At 41.7% G+C, this 25,036-nt stretch overlaps 1 protein-coding gene across 5 annotated transcripts in view; it reads left to right on the top strand.

The window, feature by feature from the left end:
* adgrb2 (adhesion G protein-coupled receptor B2) overlaps nt 1-21,583 on the top strand; it is a 203,173-nt gene extending 181,590 nt beyond the window's left edge. For all 5 annotated transcript variants that reach the window (XM_044336656.1, XM_044336657.1, XM_044336659.1 and 2 more), the window contains 5 exons: nt 66-773; nt 3,401-3,436; nt 5,386-5,499; nt 15,539-15,592; nt 18,062-21,583. In XM_044336656.1, coding sequence (XP_044192591.1) covers nt 66-773; nt 3,401-3,436; nt 5,386-5,499; nt 15,539-15,592; nt 18,062-18,238 — 1,089 coding nt within the window. In that variant the 3' untranslated portion in view covers nt 18,239-21,583. The remainder of the gene's footprint in view (nt 1-65; nt 774-3,400; nt 3,437-5,385; nt 5,500-15,538; nt 15,593-18,061) is intronic.
* Nucleotides 21,584-25,036: the final 3,453 nt, after the last annotated feature.

Raw genomic sequence — 25,036 nt, 5'->3', positions numbered from 1 at the left:
TGAGTTATTAAAAATATCTTGCTTCCGGGAAATATTTGCATAACTAACACTTAAACTTCCACAAGGTTCCACCCCTCGGAGGTCTCAATGAGCTGAGTGAGACGCCACTCAAGAAGGAGGTGAACGTGGATCAGCAGAGACAGCAAGGGCAGCAGCGCAGCGGCGCTCCCATCTACCTGTGCACCGAGAGTGGCCTGGGCTGGGCTCGACCGCCCCCTTCCTCCAACACCTCCCAGGATGGAAGTGCTGGAAGTGGAGGAGGAGGGGGAGGTGGAAGTGGAGGAGGGGAGGGAGACTACATGGTCTTACCTCGTAGGACGGTCAGCCTCAAACCTCCAGCACCCTCCTCCCAAGGAGGAGGTTTGGGACTGGGGGGCGAGGACAAGCCTCTTAACATTGCAGTGGAGGATCCTCCTTTCCCCCCACCTCCCTCTCCCTTGACGCTCCATCCGGCTGAGAGCGAGGCCTACCCAGCGGATTTTGTGCCGTCCAGTGTGGGCGACATGAACATCACCATGAACCTCAACCGCTCCTATGGGACGATCAAAACCATGCCCCACGGGCACAGCCACATGATGGCTCAGGGTGGTCTTGTACACTCCCATGGAGGACACATGCACGCCCACGGGCATTCGCTCCAGCTGAAGCCGGGCCAGAGGCCATCAGTCAGGCAGATTCTGACAGGTGGAACCACAGTGGAGAGAACCAGGACCCTGCCACGTAACCTGGGCAGCACCAATACCAACACCAGCCTCTCAGCAGGATCCCTGGAGGTGGGTAAGAGGTTGACGGATGAGGGAAGGGTTCCCGGTGGAGGTGCAGAATCTTGACTGTGTCCACCCTTCAACTGAGCTCATGGTTTGAAGGATGTAGGGTTCGGGGGGTGGTGTATAAGTGAACTGACAGTGGTGAAATGACAAGGAGGAGAGAAAGCATTCTACAAATGAGGTCCAGTTATTTGATGTGACGTTCTCTCTATACAAGGGATTTAAACACTTTCCATTACAAGAAAAAATCCAAATAACTCTATTTGCATCTAATGTAATGCCACTTACAGAGAGCTATTGAAACAAGCTGATTTCCATAAGGAAAAAGTAGAACTACCTTATCTAATTAACATTTTAAACAGTATTTTTTTTACTCCGAGAAAATAAGATTCTATACCAGATGAAATGACTTGATTGTGATCAGGACATTGTGATCAAGGCATATTTATGACTGCAAAAGACTGTGAAAAGTAAAGAATGAGTTTGTATAGCTGATGTCCATATAATTACATGAGTGTGGCCTTTACACGATTCAAACAATTTCTAATACATAATATCTGTCATATACAGTAACAATATGTCTAACATTGCTATTGACTGAGACAATGAGCGTTGAAATTAGTTACTCTCATATTGACAGACAGCTTCTTCTTAGTTTACTGCACGCGTGTGTGTGTGTGTGTGCACGTGTGTGTGTGTGTGTGTGTGTGTGTAAGTACGTGAAATGTGTGTGTAATACCCCCTCCTAACCGTACAAGGTGGCACAGCAGATGGACTGAGCCAGTCAGGATCAGAGGAAATACCCCTGGTGAATGTCTTTCAGCCCACCTTCATTTTACACACACAGAGACACACATACACACAAAACAAGCACACAATAGCATGGACACACACACACGCACACATGTTGACCTAGGTCACTTTTGGGGACATTACATAGTCTTACATTCAATCACTGGAGACATACCCTGACCATAACCACTACTTGCTTAACCATAACCCTTACCCTAACCTTAACCTAACCCTATGACAGACACGCACACACACACACTTTTGATCTTCCACCAATGGCATGTTACTGACTCACATGGTCGATTAAAGAGATGGAAACGACACTTTGACTAAAACGTACAGATGCTTCATTTAGGGTTGAGGACTTGAAGGACGAGTCATTAAAACTCATAAAAAATCACTGTCAAAAGAGCTACAAGTACATTCATGAATACCAAAAGAAAAATTTAAAATCAGCCGAGAAACCTGTGGGATGTAATTTACTGCTATAATTTTACCCTGTTTGAATATGCTTGATTTGGAGATGGATATCAGAGCGTGCCTCTCAAGATTAACTCACAGCAGCGTTTTACTCCCCAATTCAAACATGGTGACGCATAATGGAGGGAAAACGCAAATGTACTCACAGTGTTCATTTCACTGTTGATTTTTAGGAAGAGGCCTGTAAATTGTAACTCTAAATGATCTAGTAAAAGCATGTAAAAGGTTCACAGGGCATATTATCCTATCATTGGGCTATAGAAAACCAGTGGAGGGAGTAATGAAGTGTAAATTACTATTTCCTTTCAGTAAGGACAGGTGATGATATGGCTTCCAAACAGATGAAAAACTAGTGTGTGACTGTGGTCGGCTATTACTTTAGGACCAGTAACTATCATGTCATCATAACAGCAAATCACAGAAGTAAATGAATTTTGTATGAGTGGGTCAATGACTGCTTTATGTTTGTCCTCACCAAAACATGCAATATACTTTACAAGTATATGCATGTTGCATGTCTACCATATTACTAAGCAAACTCAATCACGGAATTTCTCTGTTTAAGGTAAGGATCCCGCTATGGGAGGAGAGTGGTGTGCTTTATAAGTCAATAGGACACCAGTGAGTCAAGACATTTCAAAGACACTTCTCTATCACTTTGCATTTCTTTACCTTTTAAAATCTTGGCTGCTATAGCCTCAGATCAGCAACTCTGCCCTTTCAAAGAATGAATACAGCTCTTAACTAACTGTGGAGAGTCACTCCTCTCACTGCCAAATGCAAATCTAGCAGACAGTGATAGCCCGATAGGAAGTCAGAGATGGAATGTAATGCAATGCAATGTCAGGGCCAGATGAGTTGGAAATGTCTGCAGCTGTTAAATTGGCAGCTTGTGTGCCACTTGCTGTAGTTACAGAGGCACTTAAGAGGAGAGTGGTGGAGTCCAAACAAGATTAGAGGATGAAAACCATTTCTCATATGTTTGTTGCAGCTCTTTTAATCGGAATGTCTCCAACAAGTTCTCCAAAAATAGAAACGAGGATGATTTATGCTGGGGTTGTAATGATTGTATTTGAGAGTATGTGAGCCGAGAAATTATTATTTCATTCTAATTCTGGGTTATTCCACTTCACTAATCTCATTATGTTGAAATAGACTGAATAATTTGATTTTTGCCTTGACAGTTGTAAGAATATCTGTATCATGTTGGGTAGCCAGTGCATATTAGCTCTCCTCTTTTTACCGAACAATGGTACTGAGAGATCCATAGAGAGATTGAGACAGAGAGGTCTGAATTTCAATAGTGGTCAAGGGTTGGTCATTGATGCTTTCTTCTCTCCCCCTGCCCCCTCCTCTTCCAGAGGAAAAGAGTACGGTACTCTGAGCTCGACTTCGAGGTAAGATCTCGGACCTCATCCCCTGTCATCAGCCTGTCTCTGCTTTCTTGTGCTTCTGCCAGGACTTGAGTAACGCATACTGTAGAGGAGCCTAAAGCATCGCTAAACCCCTCCCTTGCATTTAGAACAATGACCTGTTTCAGACCTATCTTACATAGTATGCTGTTTCTCCAACAACGCCCTTAAATCTGTCCTATTATCAGTTTTAATCCATTTATTTATGAAATGATACCATCATGAAGGGAAAAAACATCCCACTGACATGTGCAATTAAACCAAATTACATTGTCATGTCACTGTGGGGGTCCTGGTTGAAGAAACAGCAAAGTGGAGTGCTTCTTGTGTCTGAATGAGTAATTCAGTTATGGGTCTACACGTATGTGGCCATAGTTGATTGGCTGGTTATATCTGTTGGAACGACATGGTTTGGCAGTGTGTGAGTATGTTTGTGTCAGGCGTGTTCTCCACAGAATGACCTTGGTGTTCTGTGAATGTCCAGTCTCTAGCGAGTATTTCCCTTCACAAAAACTTGCATAAAATAAAGCACCTCTCTTTGCACTCCTGCTTTTGTGTGGGAGAATTCAGTTTTCATTCAGACTGTTGTAAAAGACTGGACATTCACTTTCCACCGTGGAGACATACAGTATTATTTTTGTAGAAGGTATGTGTGCTGACAAGCTACTAACAGTGACCATGGCTGATCGTTTTACTTATCTGGCAAATTTACTGGAGAGTCATTAGTGGCCGCTGCATGAAAAAGGAGATTGGGTCTGAAAATCAACTCTTTTCTCATCAATTGACCATTGACTTTTGAGAAAGAGGTTGACAGAGAAGAACCATTGAAATAGGGAAGTGTACACTTCCATGATTTAATGGAAGGTAATCTCATCTTAAGCCGTTTTTTCTCCTGTAATTGACTTTGCCCACCCTTTTAGACCATCAGAAATTACGTTTTTATATACAGTGTATACTAAAAGTTTTATTATTTTAAGTAGCATCAAACACACATCTAGGAATATGGTCTTTTTAGAAAAAATAATACTTTGCTGGAAACCGGGGTGGAACCTTGTGGAAGTAGAAGTTTGTCTTTTTTTATTTTGGACGTTTTGGTGATCCACTCACCTTGATTTTTTTCAAACCTAAAACAATATGAGTCAGACAAGGATATACCAAAAGGGAAAATAAAACAAAATACATAGCAGCAAAATAACACATATCAGGTATTCGTAGCACTTTCTTAGCTGAGCAGAAATGAGAGTGCCCACTCTGAAGTAATTGAAGCCAGTGCTAAGCGCCAGTCCTGGCCCGGTAAGTGTGCGGGTGTGAGTGCTGGCATCTTGCCCCTGTGTCACTTTCAACCTCACAAGCTGCTTTGACGATTAGCTACTGCCAAGCAGCTCCAGCACTGCCCATTAGCACAAAGAGACAACAGTGGTGGCACTGACAAAAGCAGTTTGCTGTCAGAGATTTAAAGATCTGGATCTAGCTGCTTTCCAAGCTGACATATTCAGAACACAGGGGAGGCAGGGTTTTTTTTTTTGTCAAAGAAAGAGTTAAGTTCCAGTCCATATGTTTAATGAGTTTGATGAAATCCTGAGTTGATGGGATCACAGCTAGCAGCCACTGGTCTGTAACAATGGCATTTCTGTCAGTCGTTTTTACCAAATTCTCACTTAAAGGACTCCTCTGCAGCACTCCCAGTTGCCAAATTCTTAAAGACTGAGGAAGTGGATGATGTATGAGCATGAGCCAACAATCGATCGGTCTGTCGGCGTCCCTTTCTAACCCCCCCTTTCATGGCTGGCATCACTGCAGTCCCTCAGCCCTTTTACCCATTCCTCTTCCCCTGCCTGCCCCTATTGGCCCTCTTTTTGTTTTGGCTTTTTTTTTTTTTTCTTTTTGTTTCTATTAGGTTCATTTTTGCTGTCCCTTCCTTTCTTCCCTTCCAGAAAGTGATGCACACTCGCAAAAGACATTCTGAGCTGTACCATGAGCTCAACCACTCGTCCAAGTTCCACACCATAGACAGGTATAGCAGGGACCCAGCCATGTCCACATTCAAGGTAAGACCATTGCCCAAATGCGGGATGGGGACCCGCTGTACCAACGCACCTCCACATTCCCCCTCTGCACTTTTTCACAAACCCTAATCCCCACCCCACCCCAACACTAAATAATTGACACTGACTTCTGCACAGATCAAAATTGCAGTAGTAATGTATGCTGAATTTTACAGAAAGTGGTCAGCACTGGATAAATATGATCCACACTATGGTGACATTGCATTTACTTGTAAATGCGGCTTTCAGATGATTAGAGTCATAAAAATTCTAAGCAAAGCTCCCAGTCATTTACAAACATGAGGTACTTTTGAAAGCGGTTGTATTCATTATGGTGTCTTTTTTTTTCCCAGCAAAATTTCTGCCTGAGAAATGTGAAAACATTGTTTGTTCTAACAAGGAACTCAAATGTAATGTGAATACTGTATATATTTTCATTGCTATTTGATTAATTCACTGTTGTACTTATTATCATATCCATGGAGAATCAAACTGTAACTACCTCATAAATTCAACTTCAGAGGCACATTTTATTCCAGCTTTCCCAAATCCCTTTTACACCTGCTGTAATCGGCCTGAACTTAATTCATTCTTACCTATGGTTGATGTCTTATTAAATACCTGTCAAAACTGTTGATCACACGAGCTGTTAGCTGAGGGATAATCAATCATAGCCACTTAATGAAATCCAAATTCTGTAATTTAAGACCTGTGAAAATATTTCTCACACTTACTAAACCACCTCACCATAATGCACTGATAGCATAGCCAACGTGCATGCCTTTACACGAAATGTGTTTTGTCTATGCCTGTATCACTATGGTTAATGTGTCTGTTTAACAATTCATTTTTTTAATGTATTTTATGTGGCTGTCCATGTGTGTATGTATGTGTGTCTGTGTGGATAGGTGGGTGTGTGTCAGTGGGGTTGCTTGGGTGGTCACCTGTGCGCATGAGACACAGAAGCATCTTTGAATCATTAATACACCATTAGCAGCAGAGAAAAGAGTCTCTGCTTGCTCTGCACTGACCTTCAGAGGGCCAGTTTCATTAAGATTTAAACACGCACGCACGCACACACTCCTCTCATCTGTGAAGCTTTAGTGCATGGAGCCATGATGAGTTAGTCAGACTTGATAGGTGTACTTTCCCCCGGCATCGGCGGCATGCTGGTTCACATCTAATTTACACCGCCAGTAGAGGAACAGAGGCCAGCCTGACATCTCTCATATTCCCCATGCCATGTAGCCACACACATACTGAACACACACACACACACACATGCAAACATGCTGCCATTTCCCAGTGCCAGACAGGCGGCCTTTTCCTTCACTCCTCATTTACTCAACGTCTTGATCAAGATTTTCAGAAGCGTTGGCCGACTCCCCATTCATTAATGTCCAGCAAATATTTTATGGAGGAGAAGAAAAATGGCAGGGGGCTTGCAAAGGCATGAGCCATATATTAGAAGTCTTAACAGTCGCGCTGCGACATGCAAATGTGCCTCAGAGGGAGCTCAGGTGTGCTTTGAGATTATGCCCAAGTGTAAAAGAAATGAAAGGCAAGCCACGAATAATAGATAGGCTGTATTTAAACTAATTAAGACAAATTAGAACACATATTTCCTCCAGGTTAGTCAAGTCAATTTTATTTATATAGTGCCAAATCACAATAGAAGTTATCTCAAGGCACTTTTCATATAGACCAGGTCTAGGCCGTACTCTTTAATGTACCCAACATTCCCCCCCATGAGCAAGCACTTGGCGACAGGAAAAGTTAGTGACGTCATATAAGTTATGAAATGAAAGGGCAGCATAGATAATGGCTTACTCATCCAAATTCATTATGTTAAAAGTAAGTAGGCAGTTCAATAATTACACGGATAATGCTATCAGTGTCAGGCCTTTGACAGGACCCAGCTTGAGTTCAGCTCTGCTGTTGTCAACATCTCACTTTGAGAGTCACCCCCAGACACGGACATGCTGACTATACAGTAATTATGGAGATGAGAAGGGTGTGTGTGCGTGCCTGTGTGGGTGGGTGTGCGCGTCCATACACTTCCATATTCCAGTGCCTACGTGTGTGGTTGCATGCCATTGTGTGATTGTAGGCATTCATTTGTATGTATGTCTCTTGTTCCTTTTTGCTTTTTTGTGTTTGTCTGTTTTATGTTTTAGATCTGTATTGCACTGCCTGTGTTTGAAGCACATGGTCTGTGTTTAGGAGACAATTACAGCATGATTACTAATTACTAATGATATAATCGTTTCATAATAATTTTAATAACCTCCTGTCTATTCCATATGACATACATTGACATTGATTTTCACATATACGACATGAGTGCTGTGATTTAATAGTAACCATAATTTCATCTCACTAGGATGTCTTGTCACAGATGGACATCCAAACTATTGTGGAAGTTGTTCCTCACCCTTAAATTCCTATGATCAGTTGACTTAGTCACTTTAAAGACACTACTGAGGATCTTATATATTAATCATAAAGGAGGCTGGCCAGTTACAGGACTAAAGGAAACTCCTCACTCCACCTTATCTTCCTCACAATTAGCTACCTCAAGCAACGACATCTCAAAAATGCATTAACCCCCCCTGACTTTTGCAGAGCTCTCTCTCCTTAAAAGTGCCTAAACAGTACTTTAACCCACACCCTAAACACCCTTTAACCTGTTTTAACCACTGCGGCCGGTGTTCGTCCACCGCAGGTTCCCCCTCCCCCACCACCGAGGCACAACACAGAACCATCGCTAGTGCGCAGAACATCCCTCGTTTACAAAGAGAGTCAACGTAAGACATGCTAAACCCCACATAAAACCTTGTGCAGTAGAGCCCTTCTAACTCACTCTAAAGTAGACCTATGAGTTGATGCACTACATGTCACTGTATGAATCTCATAGTTTGCCACTGTGTGTACTGTATCTGTGTTTCCATGCTGCAAAAATGCAATGACTCCTCACTAAAGTGCCCCCCCCCCCTACAGCAACAGTAACTAGGCACAACAGGCTTGTCAAGCTTTCGGCTTCTCCACATGTTAAGAGCGCTACTCTGCATTTAGAGTTTGAAGGGTTTTTGACTCTTTGCTAGCCTTAGAAATAGCTAAAACATTATGTTTATCTGCTTTAACATAAGCTGCAATCATGAGCATGTCTGGCTAACTAGCTGTGTAGAGTAATTCATGGATCACAAATGGGTGAGGATGTTGACTTTTTGCTTGGGAAATGCAGCTTTAGCCTCAGTCATTATGTCATGTATGTAGTTAACAAGACCCTCATTTCTTATTTTAAAGTCAGATGAAAACATTTAAAAGTTAGCCAGAGGCAGCATTTTCAACCAACTTATAGAGCTATCATCAATGTGATGCTTTTGTCTACCTGTTTGAAATCAAGGACTCATTATTTCAAAATTACTAAAGATTTCGATGGTAATTTTGCCACCGTTATCACTGTAAACTGTATATGTATCGAGCAAAAAAGGAAAGCTTGACAGGCGTAGCAGTAATAAGGAAGGGGGGCACCTCTTAGTGAATGTCAAGAGTATGGTAATTCAGTCTTGTGTTAACTTCAAGTGCACATGTGATACCAAAAAGCCTACAATTTCAAGACTTTCATTATGTGTCATAACTACAGTAACACATACAGTGTCAAACTTTAAAGTTTACTCCATGTAGCTGCTCATCTACTATCCCTGTCAGTGCTGTCTCATAGTGAAGTGACTGTATTTGATGAGCCTGAATACTCGATGGTCCCCTATAAGTGTGGTGGTGTAAGAGTTCAGTGCATCACAGCGTGTACTCCTTGTGCTTCTGCATTCATGTAATGAATGCTAATTGTCCTACCTACATCAACTCCTATACAAATTCAAATTGAAATATACAATCTGGAAGAGAAATGGATTTGTTAGGTGGTCTGATGCAGGACTGGATTTATCTTCCATGATAAAACATAAACGTGGAGGATTTTTTTTGTTGTTCTTCCGCTGTTTTAGGTTGTGTTTTCATTACTGTGGCACCGCTCTGTGTGGTGTGACAGTCCTTACAGTCATTGTTGTCCCTTTCAACGCCTGAATTCAATCTTATGAACTAAACATCATAACCTAGTGATAAATCAGTTCATAAAGACAATGACCCATCCAAACAGATTTATAATCACCTCATAAACCATGATATTCAGTCCATAAACTAGCTCATTGGCACTAAACAGAGCCAGACACTATACGCTTTGTATGGGTGCTGATGAGAGACTCTCAGAAATATGACAAAGGCTTATGGGGTCAGAAGAGACCTGATCCCTTTTACTTCTCTAGAAAGGTAGGATTTCTGTGTTGGCTGTGTTGGGGAGATGAGTGGATATCAGAAAATGTTCCATACACACACAGACATGGGCCCTTTTTTTTTCTACTTTCACATCTTATCCAATTTTCTGTGTAAGTGCAGTGGGCTTAAAGTGGTCTTGGGCATTACATGTGCCATCACAGATAGAAACCACATACATCAATGTCTTGCTTTCAGCTTTTCTTGTCTTTACTCTCCATACCACCCACTCACACTGTTGTTAACTCTGTGTTGCCCATTCAGTATGCCGGCAATTGTTAATCCCAGTATTAACCACGCTGATAGCTAGAGGCTGTTAAGTGATGACTCAATTTTGCAATTAATACATGAATACGAGAGGGAAAGATGTGAACTGAGAGAAGGTGGAGGCAGACGATATATCACAAGACTCCTCATTAACCACATGTTGAAAATCACCTTGTCTGCCTTTCCTATCAGGCTGCTGATGCTAGCTAAGCTGTGCATGTAGGCTGAAAATGAATGCACACTTTGTCCTCCATCTCGTATTCTGCTGTTATTTTTGAAAATCATATGCATGACCTTTAAAATCTACTTGGCAAAATTTCTCACTGGTAAACTATGGCTAACAAAGGTCACTTGTAGGCTATGACACAAACATATATTTCTCCTGGTCTTTTTGTACTTTTGTGTGCATATTTAATGTGTAGCAACTCTTTCTCTTTCTTGCAACTATAGCTACAAGAGTTCCAGAGGTTGCTGTGTGCTAAGGGTAGTTATTATTTAGCTTGGTTGACAACAGTTGCTGACATTGAATCAAGTGGGGTTTCTTTTGTGTGTGTCTGTGTGTAGATACACAGTCGTCTGCCCCCATAAAAGAATAATATCTGTTTCAGTGGTAACACTTGTATAATACTACATTCGAGTGGACAGAACGTGGGCTTCACTTTCATGCTAATGATAAAAACAAATTCAAATCCCACTCTGTTTCAAGTACAGAGGCTGCTCAGACAGGGGCAGTATGGCTAGCAGAGGGACGGAGTTCATTTTCATTGTGTCTTCAATAATGGAGACAGGATACAAATGGAGTCAGTGGGGTTACTGAAAGACCGAGTGGATGCAGTGTGTATCTAGCACGGTATGTCTTAGCATTAGTGTTTGCGCTAATGTTTAGATTTAGAACAGCTTCTCGGCCTCTGTCACCGCGGTGCTCACCCATCGCTTTCTTTTCCTCTCCACAGGGTTCAGAAGGTCATAACACAAATTTGCATGCAGTGCCCAATGATGCAGTGTGGTGCCTCTGTGTGTGGGATGGATAGTGTGTGTGTGTCTGTGTGTGTATGAGAGACAGAGAAGGAGAGTGTACACTGAATAATAGCCTGGCTGATGCATTTTTTAGCTCTCAAATGGGATATATTTCCATTCCAACGTCTGCTGTGTTCCTGATTAAATGAAGCGTGCTTGGCTTCCCTCTGCAGATAGACAGCGAGGAGTTGTGCGGAATGCAGCGGGATGGAGAGGAAGACAAGGGAAACGAGTACTCTACTTTGTTGTGATTTCACTCATGCTAGATCAGAGCGGCGACATCGAGCAAATTTTCGATTATGAAAGCTGTATTTGCAATTCAATCTAAATGGCTGTGGGCGTGCGTGTGAATACAATGATGAAATCCTATTGTTTTGGGCCACATATCGTATGGAAATGCTTATTATGCTATGGTCTGAGAGGGCTCTTCCATTAGCCTGCCCCATAAAAGAGAGGTGAGCGAGTTAACATTAGTGACTGTTATGGATGTTTTTAGGCCACTGAAGGGAAATTTAGCTAAGGTAATGTATATGCTTTGAGCATGTCTCATATAAAATGAAGACGTATAATTCTAAATGACAAAGAACCAATTTTTGTTGATTCAATGAGGGCAATTTGCCCGTACTTGCAAACCCTGTAGGTCCTGATAGTCAATTTGCTGGCATTAAGCTAAGGGGCTTCAATTTCACATTCTAGCAATAAAGCAAGTCCTCCCCTCTTCTTTCTCTTCATATCTCATTCTCCCCCTCTATACGTCCTCACGGCTTGACATTTTCTCTCTTGCTGTCTCCCTCATTTTCCCATTTCTCCCTCTAAACTCAGCCTATGGTGGCACGTTTGAGACATTAATTGAACAATTAATTCCTCTCATTAGCTTGTTTTTAATTATTTCCTTGCCCCCTTCTCCATGCGGCGTATAAATTCATCAACTGTTTTCATCCTTCCGCACAAATTGTCCATGAAAACCGAAGGCTGGTGGAGTGTAGCTTTAGCACGCTGGCTCTATCAGTGGCTCCTAATGAGGGGACGGTTAGCCCAAGCGGAACAAGCCTAACACTGGCTTCGTGCACCAAGAGGCACAATACTAATTTAGCTCATTTAGTGTCCTTGGGCCAATTAAAGGGAGGTGAAAAGGGCCCAATCATTGGATGGGGCTGTTTTCAGTATGGGAGCACTGGCCTTGGCATGCGTTGCGTTGCATTGCTAAGGCCCAAGCAGCAGTGAAGCAAGCCTGTGTGTCTGATTGCTCGTTTGTTTGCAATGTGTTGCACTAATGGAATTTATTTGCCCTACATTCTCCAGATTTGGCTCCTTTGAAGGGACTTATTACTTGTGACACAGATTCCTTCCCATCTAAGGGGTAAATGATGCTAAAGACCACTATGCCCAGTTAGTCTATTTCTATGCCCCCTAATAAATCATGCCGGTGCTGAATAGGCAGTCTTGATTCTAGCATCGTCTTTACAGTATAATAAAAATAAACACACTTAGAAACCTTAAATAGTCCAGTTCTAGTGAACTGACAGCTATTAAAAGTCATGTTCTGATATCCACTCAGTATGCTCCTACATTGTTTGATGTTATTTTCATTTTGTTCATGTATGAATGTCGTTTAAGTTTCTTCCATGTGAGCCTCACACTTTTCTTTGACTTAATGGTACATTTGATTGATTTCTGTTTTTTTTGTTTTTTGCTTTTTTTTTTTTGTTTGTTTCCTGTTTTATGTCCTTTTGTTGGCTGACTGGGCCTCGTGTTGCATGATTGTTGTCATGTCCCAGTTTGAATGTAGCCAGACAGTCAGCAGAACCATGGGCATCCAAGTCAACAAAGGTAAAGTTAACCCACTTACCCACAACCACCTGTCCTCCCCCATCATCTCCCAGAGACAGTCTGCCACACTGCTCACCCACATCCATACAGAATTTCCATTCTATGGTCCAAATGAGCGGGGATCTGTGTGGCAGAGTGTGGGCCTCATCCACCAACACTGTAGCAGAGGCTCCTCAAGATGGCTTTAGATGTTTGTGCAGTAGCATCTTTTTCTTGTATCTGCTTTCCTTTTGAATCCCTACAACCTCTTTTCTTCACTTAGCTTTGTCATGCTTGCAGCTGTAGCTTGTATTCTCAGATAATAGTGTAGTTTGCCTCTGTCTTCAAGTGTTGGGCAATTTGACAAAATTTTCCTATTGGCCACTGTCACCCTCGTGGCCATGTGAGTTCCATTTTCCCCTGCTGTGCCTGCAAAAGCACACCACTAGAATAGTAAGCCTTTAAATGGATAATAGTTCATTTCACCATGATGCCTCTTAAAAAGCCACAATAGTGGAGCACCGCAGGTGAGTTGTTAAAATGGTACGGTATCAGAGAATTAATACTTATATTACCGGTTCCATTTCAACCACTGATGGGGCATAAACTGCTTTTAGAGGTTGATTATATACAATAGGCTTTATGCTTTGAATGCTGATGAGGCAGAAATATAAAGGCTCTTATTCTGGTGACGGAAACTGACCAGAAGAGAAGTCTGTCAGCCATAAATTCAGCCTGTCACGGATGGCTTGATATGCTCATCCTATCGCCCAACTCTGACATCTTCTGCCTCTCTTAGAGGCTTTTACATACTGTACAAAAGAGAGAATCTTTATGCAGATGCTGCATACTACATATATATAGAAATGCCAGGCAAAAGCAAGTAAAAGGGAAAAGGAACATTGTGGTATTATGTAGGTATCTGTGTTATCTATGCAGCTGACCAGTGCATCAACTTAAAGTATTAAATTGTTGTATGTCAATCACATATTTAAAAACTTGATAAATTTCCAACATGTATGTCACATATGGCAGAAAATATAGACCCACAAGGCAATCTGCTAAACACTGGAAATCTTTTTTAATCTCAGAAGGGGTGAATTTGAAATCTTACATAGCAACACCACAAAGTTTGTCTTTGTGTCTTTCTGTTAAGACACAATCACAAACACATACACAAACAGTTCTACTGAGAAGAATGATGTGCAATTTCATCTGCAGCTTTTTCCAGATAGAAAAAAATAAATGAAGACATAAACTTACAATTCTGTGTTGCAGTGGGGTTTTTTTTGTTTTGTTTTGTTTTGTTTTGGGTTTTTTTTTACAATAAGCTGAAATACCTCTAGCCAAAAGAAGTTTCAGTCAATTCTGTCAATATTAGCCAAGTTGCTAGAGCCACTGCAGGGAATCAATTTTGGCCCAAACTTGAGGCAGACTGGGATTTAGAAAGTACAAATGATGTGAGCAGCCACCCGCACACCCCTCATGATACACACACACACACACACACACACACACACACACACACACACACACACACAGACAGACACACACACACGGACACGGCTGTATGAAGCTGCAGGTCAGGCAACACAACTACTAAGAGAACGACAACACCACAACACAATGGGATTTGTGTTTTCTATTTTTTGCACTCATCACCAGCACACACAACGACCAGGCCATTAGGAAAACACCTGTTACTTCAGAACAGCAGTGCATGCTGTGTGGACACCAGACCACCCATACAGAGACGAGCCAGTGTAAGCAGTGGTTTGCTTTAAAACAAAAAAAAAAAGACACACAAAAAAAAGCAGATACCACTGCAGAGGTGCAGCAGGGGAATGAAGGTTTATGTGTTTAAGCCAGAGGAGAAACATACAGAGTCAGCAATGTCCACTTTATAGCCCAGCTTTAACTATTTAATGTGTTGTGTTAACACTTACAGTATAAAATCAATAATGCAGATAGTGTAGATAACATTTCCATGCACTAATACCAGATTAGTTATCCTCTTTCAACATTATTTAGAAAACATGAGCTGCAAAGCCTCTAGCACTGCACAGTAGATTCACTGTTCCGGCTTTTAGAATCAGATTACTTTCCGGCCACACGCTGTCCTTTCTTTTATCCTTACTATAGTAGTCGTAGTTGCTATTAGTGGCGTGTAGCATGTAGAATCTCACTCTGTCCTTGCTTCCTCAGTTTTCCTCTAAGATTTGACGGGCCAGGATGTTAAAAATACTGCCTGTTCCAACACAGTTCGATTATGTGTGCGCAACAATGCCGACATTGTGCGTTAGATCATCGTCTGTGCTGTGTTGGACTGTGTTCATGTGTGCATGTGTGTGTGCACATGTTATATTTTTATCATGAGAGAGCTGGTGGGTGGGTGGGGGCGGGGGGGATTGAGAGACAGAGAGGGAGGGGGTAAGGTGTAAACACAAAACTACAACTGCCTGTTCACCTGCGGAAGGTGTGGGAACAATGCTATTGTTTCGGGGCAGAGTTGTCAGTGACTATGATTCCCCCTCTTCTCTCTCTTTCTTTTCTCTCTCTCTCTCTCTCTCTCTCTCTTGTCACCCCTCCTTGTCTTCTCCCTCCCATTTCATCAACACAGAGGGAAAAGCGATGGAGCATTTCATCTGCCGGAGGTGAAAAGAACTCGTCGAGTGTAAGTAGAGGGGTTACTGGCAGAGAGAGGGAGAGAGGCATAAAAAAAAAAAGAGAGGGATGAGATGGGGCTTTGGGGCAAGGAGGAATGGAGGCAGGCAGAGATGGCGAAAGGGAATGGATAGACACACAGTAGCAGCACAATCGTGTTAGCCTAGTCTCCCAGGGATAAAGTTGGGCTTAACTGCAGCATTACCCACACTCCTGCATTACAAAATGTTCCTTCGCCAGCATTTAGCATGCAAATTGGCTCCCAGATTATGCCTTTTGTATTCATTTTACCAGCTGTCAGGCTGTGACGCAGGGAGAATGATAATCAGGCAGATATTGCCCCCTAGCGCTCTGGCAACGATCATCACACTGCAAGGGGGGAGAAGGGAGTGCTGCGCTACTGCAGATCAATGAGTTGTGAGTGTGAGTGTGTGTGTGTGTTTGTGTGTGTGTGTGTGTGTCTCAGATAAAGAGATAGACAGGGATTCAGGGTGTGAATAGCTCAAAGTGAGTCCGTGTACTTTATAAGAGTCGGGGCAATAAAGAGAAGGCAGGATTGTGGAAAAAGAATAGAGAGAAAACAAAATGAAAGAAACTGAAGGAGATAGCTGAGATGCTCAGAGATGAACATATACTCTAATGGATTACATGAAGTAAAAGCAAACATGCACATACAGTAGATGCAGGTACTCACACAACAGTAGGTCTGAGCAAATTTGGGATTTTCACTGAATTTATTCTCTTTTCAAAGCACTTAAGACACGTCGTCCTGCTAAGTACACCAAAAGTCTTATGAATATTCATCTTCTGAATGTACATATAAATGTAGTCCAAAAAGCTCTGCTGCAGTCAGCTCCATCACGTCTGTGGAAAGCACCGCGGGTCTCGTTTTTTTTTTTTTTTTTTTTTGTCACTGTAAGTTTCGCTCCACCAAGAGTCATCTGGGCTAGTGATTCCTCATGTCTCCCCAGCTCATATCTGTGAAATCATTATCTCCGTGAGATAACGAGTCCGATTTGAATAATGGCCCTCATCTGATGCATAATGCTACCTCTAATTCCGCTTTTAGCTAATCCCCCAGCATGTATTTTACATGCATGGTGGGCACAGCTGCGGACCACATGCAGCGATCACAGGCCTTCAGCCTGGAGGGCTTCATGCTTTTATCAGTCAACCTGAAAAGTTACTGATTGGGGAAAGGTGGGAGGGAAAGGAGGACAGGTACCATTTCTGTAAATAAAAGAACACAAGTACTTTTCTTTTGATGGTAGAAAAATGGGAAGGTGCCTATGAACCACAGGTATGTATAGTACTGCTTTTTAGTATTTGTGAGGTTCTAAGAAATAACATAGCACTGAGTTGTTGGCCTCTCTGTGTGTATATTGATATTCGGTTTCTCTTTGAAGGATAGAAACATGAGATCAAATTCAGGTTCTGTGAGTGCATTTTTGAATGTATCCATCTCCAAATCTGTGCACAAAAAATGGTTTCCAGGCACTGTCTTTAAAGGAAAATTTACTGTTTATTACAGCTTGGGTGTTATTTTTATAGTATTGGTTATACAACATTGTACTCACCAAAGTCAGTTGCTGGAATGTGGAAACACAGCGACATCACAATGATTAACATTAGCGGTCAGATGATCAGAACAAGCCAACAGTTTACTCAGATATGTAATGTTGGTAATAAACCCTAATTGCACAGGAAAACTGTGTGTAGGCACACAACTACGGGTAATATGGTAGGCCAAAATTGAAGCAGGGCCAGATTAACCCACTAGTGGAGCCTGTGTGAAACTTAGACTGTGGACCCCTGGTTCCCTGCTACTGCGCTTCCCCAAGTTAGTTTGCTTATAATTTGATGGAAAGCTAATTTCTTAAAGATTATGCACTATGCATGTAAGCATAATATAGACTAAGAATAGCTGAGATGCTAAAACTTGCATCTCAGTAGCTCAAAATTAAGAGGAAGTGTGGTAAAGTTAACAATTATAGTAAAAAGTACAGTGTGGGAAAAACTCACAGATACTCTTTCAGGTTACATTGTGCTTTATTGCATATTGACAAACGCATTTGCAATTAATCACAAAGTATTTGTTTCACAAGTAATCTGGGGCTTTTGGGGCCCTTGATGGTTCGGGGCCACTAGGGAGTAACCTGCTTTGCCTGGTTGGTAATCAGTTCTTGCTGGTAGTCGTTCAGCAAATTGTAATAATTTTAACATACACTTTCATTTCCTCCTCCAAAGAAGTGTGGCTGTGATCATCTAGCTTCTTCTGGTTGCTGTCCTGTCTACCTTTAAGTGACATCACTGCTGTTGTTAATACAGATGGGAATTATGTCCAAAACCATGAGAATAAGACCCAGGCTCCATTAAAGTGGAACTTCCCTTTAACTGAGATTTGTATCTTTTTCAAGTTCATGCGGCTCCTTTATTTTTCCTTACACGTCTGTTTTCCCTTGTCGTCCTCTTCCATCAGGACAAGTCGACCCCGGAGGAGCAGAGCTCCTGGGACAGCTTCAAGACCATGACCCCTGAGCTGTCCATCGTGCCTGGGGAGCAGAAAGACCGGATGGAGCTGCACAATAAGAACTGGGACTCCTCCTCTGCTAACACACCCGACTCGTCCGAGGGAGACTTCCAGACTGAAGTGTGAAGACACACAGATGTACACACACTCACTCGAATACACACACACACACACACACACGCTCATGCCGAGATGCAGATGCACACAGAGATACTGAACTTCTGGAAAGCTATACTTATAAGGACATGAGTGCAAACACGCACACACTCGCAAAGATCTCACATACACTGCTCCCCGTCTCCTGCAATGTGCTCTGTCGGATCCCATACTGTATTTGTTTACTGCTGCAGTGGACAGACATGGAAAGAAGACTGTTCTACTCTATATTTTCGCAAAGACTATATTGAAAAGAAAGAACAGGGGCTTGACACGTCTGCGATTGAGGAAAATTTTTAAATGAACTAAGAAACTACGAAAAACTTATTTCTGAGAAAAAATGTCTTGATTTTATTCTGGAGAAAAAAGAAAACCTCTTTCAATTGTTTGATGATTTGGGGGGGAGGGTGGGAGAAGAATATTTCTGCACCGTTCAGTTCTTTTTATAGCAAGGGGAAAAAAAAATCTCACAGAGGTTGCTCACACTGGTAGCCCCCTAGGCACCCTGCTTTCATTTATTTCTTTTTCCCTTCTAATGGATGACGAAATCATTCAATCTCTCATTTTTTTTTTTTGTTTTTTTTTTTTTTACTTTTTCTCTTTGTCATTTGGATGGATAGGGGATGGGGGTCAGGGAAAGAGCTGCTCATTGTGCCATCTTCTCTGCTTTTTGCGGGTTCCGGTTCAACAGTCCCATCCATCCATTCCTCTCACATCCTCTGTGTCAACATTGTATTCCCCCTTTTGTGTATTTTCTATGGTTTAGTTAAAAAAAAAAAAAAAGTCCTCCCCTATGGTTTGAAACTATTAATGAAAAAATAATACGATTGAAACAAATAACTACCAACTGAGTTGTGTTCTGTGGTCTAACTGTTCAAGAAGAATTGATTTATTTTTCAGACTGGTTTGTGCTTGTGCTGCCTTTTTTCATTCTTATTTTCCTTTTTTTTTTCATTTCCTGTGAGAATTAACCCATGTGGAACTTTAAAAAAAAAAAATGATTTAGGACACATGCAGCACATAAATGTGAGCTTGCTTTCTGAGGTAATGTGTGCCGCATGTTATCCACTCATGAGGGAAAAGAAGGATTGTGATCATCATGCAGATTCTCGCATCTCCTTTCTTTATTCCCCCCCCTCCCCGCCCCCCGCCCCCCTCTCCTACCCTGCTTGGAGATAAAAGCCTTTAAAGATTGCAGCATCTGAATCCATTTCACCCATCACCAATCATAGTAATACCAGAGAAGAGAATATTTCAGTCATTTCAGCCCAAATGGAACCTGTGCAAAGTCTGTTTAGCATCTCCCATTCCTCAATAACATGCGCTTACAGTTAAGTATCGATCAGTTTAGCAGCTAAGTCGCCCTTTTCCAGTTACTGAAGGAAATATTGTTAGCTCTACATAACCAGAGGAAGTTTTTTGCAGCCAATAATATATTAAACTAGACACCATCTGAGCCAGATTTTCTTCTTTTCTCAAGAACCCCCATCGTGGATGTAAAGCTCTGTCCTAAAAAACATGCCTTCTTTTGCTTTCATCTACTACACACCTCCCGTTTCTTTCTCTGTTGCTCATTCTGCCCACCCAGCGTCGTGCTACCAGGAGGCATGAAATCTTAATGTTAGCAGTGAAGCCAGATATATAACTCCTGGTTCACATGGATTCCTTTCCATGTGATCGTGTCCTGTGCTGTATAATCTGATTGTGAGCGCGGCAGCTGCAGAGAAAGAGAGGAATAGACAGACAGAGAGGGAGTCACGGAGGTTGTAAGGCTACAAGGTGACAGACTGAAGAGGAAACAGCAGCAAAAGCCAGTGGTGAGGCTTCCTGCTTGACATTCTGCATCTATACTTCAGTCGCTACAAGAGGACAACCAGTTTCCTGCTGTTGCTACATTAGCACATCAGTCCTCCATACACCGACAGAAAGAAAGTGTCAGAGTGCAGGATGAATTCAATAGATGGCTCGATAACTTTTCTGTCTATGTTCAAAGCAACTCCCTTTAATCTAACAATCTGGAGAGAGAGGTGAGAGACAATTTAGGGAGGAGAGAAAAAAATGTAAGGGTGTAAAAGAAAATGGTAGCCAAGGAAAAAGATCCAAAAATACATAGCGAGCTAGAAGGCAGGCAGAGATGCAGATTAAGAAGGGGGGAGTGCTGAAAACAGTAATTATCCGGGGACGGCGATTTGTCCTGACATTTTCCGATGCAGCCCTCAAACCATCTGTTTAAAGATCCCTAATGTGGTAGTAGTGCAGCACTGCGCAGATGGTGAAACACGAGTGCGGTCCTTCTAACCTTTCAAGCTAATCAGCTGATAGGCGAACCTACAGCTCACCTCCTCTCAGAAGAGCAAGATAGGTTCGGCCCCAAGTTGCCGAGCTAAGGTCACATTCACCTGACCTTCTCTGAGGCTCAGCATCCAGCGCTTCTGTGCAGTGTGTCCAATCTGAACAAAACAGCGGTCTGTCAGCTACACAGTGCCAGTCGATGGGTGTTACTACATAGCAGATGAAAACATCCATCTCAGGTGAAATAGATTTGACCCACACATAGAATACAAATAAGTTTTTTTTTTGTACATTATAGAGAAAAAGCTCCTCCAAAAAGCCTTGTTCCCATGGTAATTTATAAATGTGATTTGCAGAAAGAAAGAAAGAACATTAAAATGCAAATGTTTAATTTCAGATTTTGTTATTTTCCTCTCACATCAGTGAGGTTTTCCATACATCTCTCATAACGTAAGAACAGCATGACTGGTTTTAAACTCAGTAAGGGATTTTAATTGTTCATCTTCAAGAACGGTAAGTGAGATGCTGCTTGATGGACTGAGATGTTTTATTACTTGAATGTGCCACTTCAGTATTCTTCTTTCTGCTAAGGATCATCTTGCAGCTTTGCTTTTCTTTTTATATAATAGACAGTGGGGATGATGCAAATGATAACGCAAGAGGATGCTGGTCAGGTGGTCGGAGTATGTTAGTGTGTCACATTGTTTTCCTTTGTGTGTTTTGAAAGCCTGCCAAACTCATTAAGAAATATGAAACGCAGACAAGCAAATTTGCAACTTAACTCCACGTGGACGCCAACTCAAACCCACTATGCTCACTTTCACCCTCCTACCTTGAGCCTTCGATGCTTAGATGTTAACCGACTGCTACAACCATCCAACATTCCAGTTGATTTATTACTGAAAAAAACCCTCCCTTTCCTTTTCTCCCTCATTTTTGTTCTTTTTATACATAAGATTGTACAAAGTAGTCCTCTAATGTTTTCATAGTGTCTTTTTATATGAAAATAAATTTTCAAATTGATCCGAGTGTCTCATATGTGAATATGCGCTGCTTCAAGGGCATCTGTGGATGTGGAACAACGAGGTCTGTCTTGATTTGCAGTGTACTCACAATCCCATTTTTTTCATAATATCACTCTGGGTGTTGGGCATGACAAACTCTGTTACCCAGAAGCACTGAAGCTTAACTGTGACCAATCAGAGGCCCCGCTGGTCTGTCTGAAAACGTAAGAGGAACATTTCTGTCGGTTTGAAGTTATGTTGCACTGAAATAACCAGAAGGGGAAATGTCAACTCAAAGTGATTATTTCATTAAAAATATATAAACTCTGAGTGATATTTATGTTAATAACAATCGTTCCAAAGTGGAATTCCCCCAAAAATGGCTTTGTTATGTAAGATGGTGAAAATAGCCACAGTGGACAGGCTTTTAATAGTCCAGTCAGCGGTGCTGCAATGAAAGAACAAGAGGGGATGACACAATGCGCATGCTTCAGTCACTCTACGTTTGCCCTCCAAGGGGCTTGTGGGTAATTAAGTGTGGATGAGTCTACCCATGGAGCTGCCATCAGTCACTCTGGAGAAAGGCCACCAACTGGAACTTTCTCAAGGGAGTGAGAGGGATGAGAGAGATGTCAGAGGAGGCAGAAAATAGAGAAGCCAGCCCCAAGGACGAAATACATGGTGACAGAGTAAAAGCAAGGAAGGGGTTTTCACATTACCTCTGGCAGTAGAGTCACAGTGATTAGAGTGCCTCTTGGTTATTTTTCCCAGAGGTTTGTGGGTAATTAAGTTGTGGTACTGGTGTGTCACTAGTGACCTAAGGAAAGATTTTGCCGACAAATAACACAGGGAGACAAAGTGAAGCGTGGACAGACATGAGTTGGAAGGAGATGTAACAAATTTCAACTTGACTAAGAGTGTATCCACCAGGAATGTCTTGTTCGTGCTGGCTTTTGTTTGATATTTATGATAAAGACAGGACATGCTTTTGTGTGTTTCTGACAGTGCTGGGAGATTTGTGTGTGTTAGTGGTCTGAACAGAAAGTCCTGAAAATTTAATGTAGCACAGTCAAACAAAAAAACAATGTAGAGCACTCTGGGCTTTGAATACTGAAAAAGCAGGAACATGGAGCATCAGACTTTTCATGCGTAGTGAAATTGATAATCCACAAGAATATTTTTTTTTTCTATGTGTGCTTTGGCTACATGTTCTGTTATCCACGGATCACTGCACAAAAATCTTGCCAGTAGTGTGATGTCACTTCCAAAAACAAACAAATATGGGCTGAAAAATAGCAAAATGCCAGAACTATCTATACTATATTAATATATCAGATGCAAGGCTGTATTACTACCCCAGGAGCCCTAAAAGCTCAAAATGTGCCAATTGTTTTTTTGGTAATTTGATTAATTATACTATCAATATCAACTAAGGTGGATCCTTCATTATTGCCTACTGTTGTAGCCCTGTCTTGCCGAGGAGCTCTGTGTCAAAATATAGTTTTTAGACCTTTATTGTTGTTTTGCAGTGTGCTCACATGGTGCATATTCTTGGCTAAAGATGTATTTTCATCAAATTACCAGTAGTAACTGTTGATTTGTTATTACTTTAGCAACAATACAAAGAATTAAATGAACAAAATAGTCAAGTTATAGTGTTGACAAATAAATGAAAGCAAATTTAAGTTAATGGTACCCTGTGGAATCTTTGACCACTTGTAGTGCTATGGGGCAATGATTTGCGAGTGTGTACCTGTTTTGTTTGTATAACTTATATGCACATGGACATGATGCAATACTCTTTCCTGCTACCAGTTTTATGTTCTTACACTGATTGACAGTTGGTTGCGGTTTTATCAAAGAACCACAGCAATGGGCCACTAAAGCAGTGAAGAAGAAGACTGCTAGCTAGCAAAAAGGGATATAAACAATGTATTCTTTAAAGTATTTTTAAAAAATCAGCTTTAAAAATGTTTTATGAGGATGGGAACATATTCAGTGCACCCAATATGTTTTTTGTGAGAAACACTGAATGAAAACATGTTTTGTGTATTTGCAAGAAAGTTCCACAAGGCACCTTTAACTCAATATAAGAGCTTTCTTGAACAAGGCATAGCCACTGTATCTAATATATGGTTTCTGTTGGCAGAAGACAAGTAAAATCAAGCATCTTTCTTTTCACAACAATCTATACACAAAAGTAATGAAAAAATGAAAGCAATAGTGCCCGGTGGACACGGCCTCTGGTTATTTTAGCTCTGCACTAATGTATGTTGGATATTTCAAGTGAGAGCTAGGGGAAATGGGGAGTGAGAAGGACTAAGATTGATAAGTAAAGTCAAAAAACAAGCAAAACAAACACTACAAGGAGAAAGAACAAAGAATACCCTTGGAACACTGAGGAATTTGTGGGAAAGTGAGATACCTTGGGAATATGCAACAACCTGTGAGTGGAATGACTTGTCTCATGTTGACACTGCAATAAAGTGAAAGTGTGCCGGGCATGCAAGGATGAAGTTTAGTCCTGAGACAGGGAACAGTAGAAATCCATTGTTCTAATGGTTGTAGCATGTCTAGCTGTCCCTCTTCAGTGGCAGACAGATGGTTTTTTCAGACAGGCTGGGAAGCCATACTGCTCGGAGAGGACACTGAGAATGGAGCAGACTGACAGATTAGAAGGCAGTATGGAGTGGACAAGGCTATAGTGAGCAGGAGTACTGATGAAAGTAAAAATTAGAGGCTGAGAATAACAGCTGTTTTTTTTTTTTCTTGACGATATAATGCAAAGTAATAATCACAATGTAAACTGAATCATCTAAAACTTCCCAATTAAAGCTGGTAACAACCCTTTTGGACAATACCATAGACATCTCTTTTTCTGATGTTTTGACTACCGCTTATTCTCATCTGTGTTGTTATGGATCAGATCCCTCAATGCTTTTCAGTGCCAATATTTCAGTTTTGGCCCAGTGCTTTGGTGCGGATGGCACAGCCAGACTGGTCCTTTGAGAATGCCTTTTTCACAATGGCGTTAGATGGCTGTCCATATGAAATGCCCTTGCTGTCCCTATTCCAAATTCTGGCCCTGCTAATCCATTGAGTGTCTTAGTCCCCATCATGCAGGCCGGGATAAAACACAAGTGGTCTTTGACACTTTGAGGGTGATTTATTCAAAGCTGAGGTAAAGGACTCATTGAAGCTTCTTTTGGCTCCACCAAGCTCTCTCCACAAAGCACTCTTCACATATCATGGCAACCTACATTTAGTCAGGATGAATTGCCTCTCCACACTGCCAAGGGCTTCTCGAAACACTGGCATAATTTAGTGGTAGGCTTAGGTTAATGCAATCCACCACAGCCTCTCTCTCACATGCCGAAAGACCCAAAAATGCAATGACTGGGACTTGCTAGATGTTTAACAGCTACTTAGCCTCCTCATGTCTTACCAGAAGGCAAGAAAACCCAGAAAAGAG

This window comes from Thunnus albacares, chromosome 19 (assembly GCF_914725855.1).
Source record: "Thunnus albacares chromosome 19, fThuAlb1.1, whole genome shotgun sequence".
Lineage (NCBI taxonomy): Eukaryota > Metazoa > Chordata > Actinopteri > Scombriformes > Scombridae > Thunnus > Thunnus albacares.
This window is presented reverse-complemented; position numbering and strand designations above follow the sequence as displayed.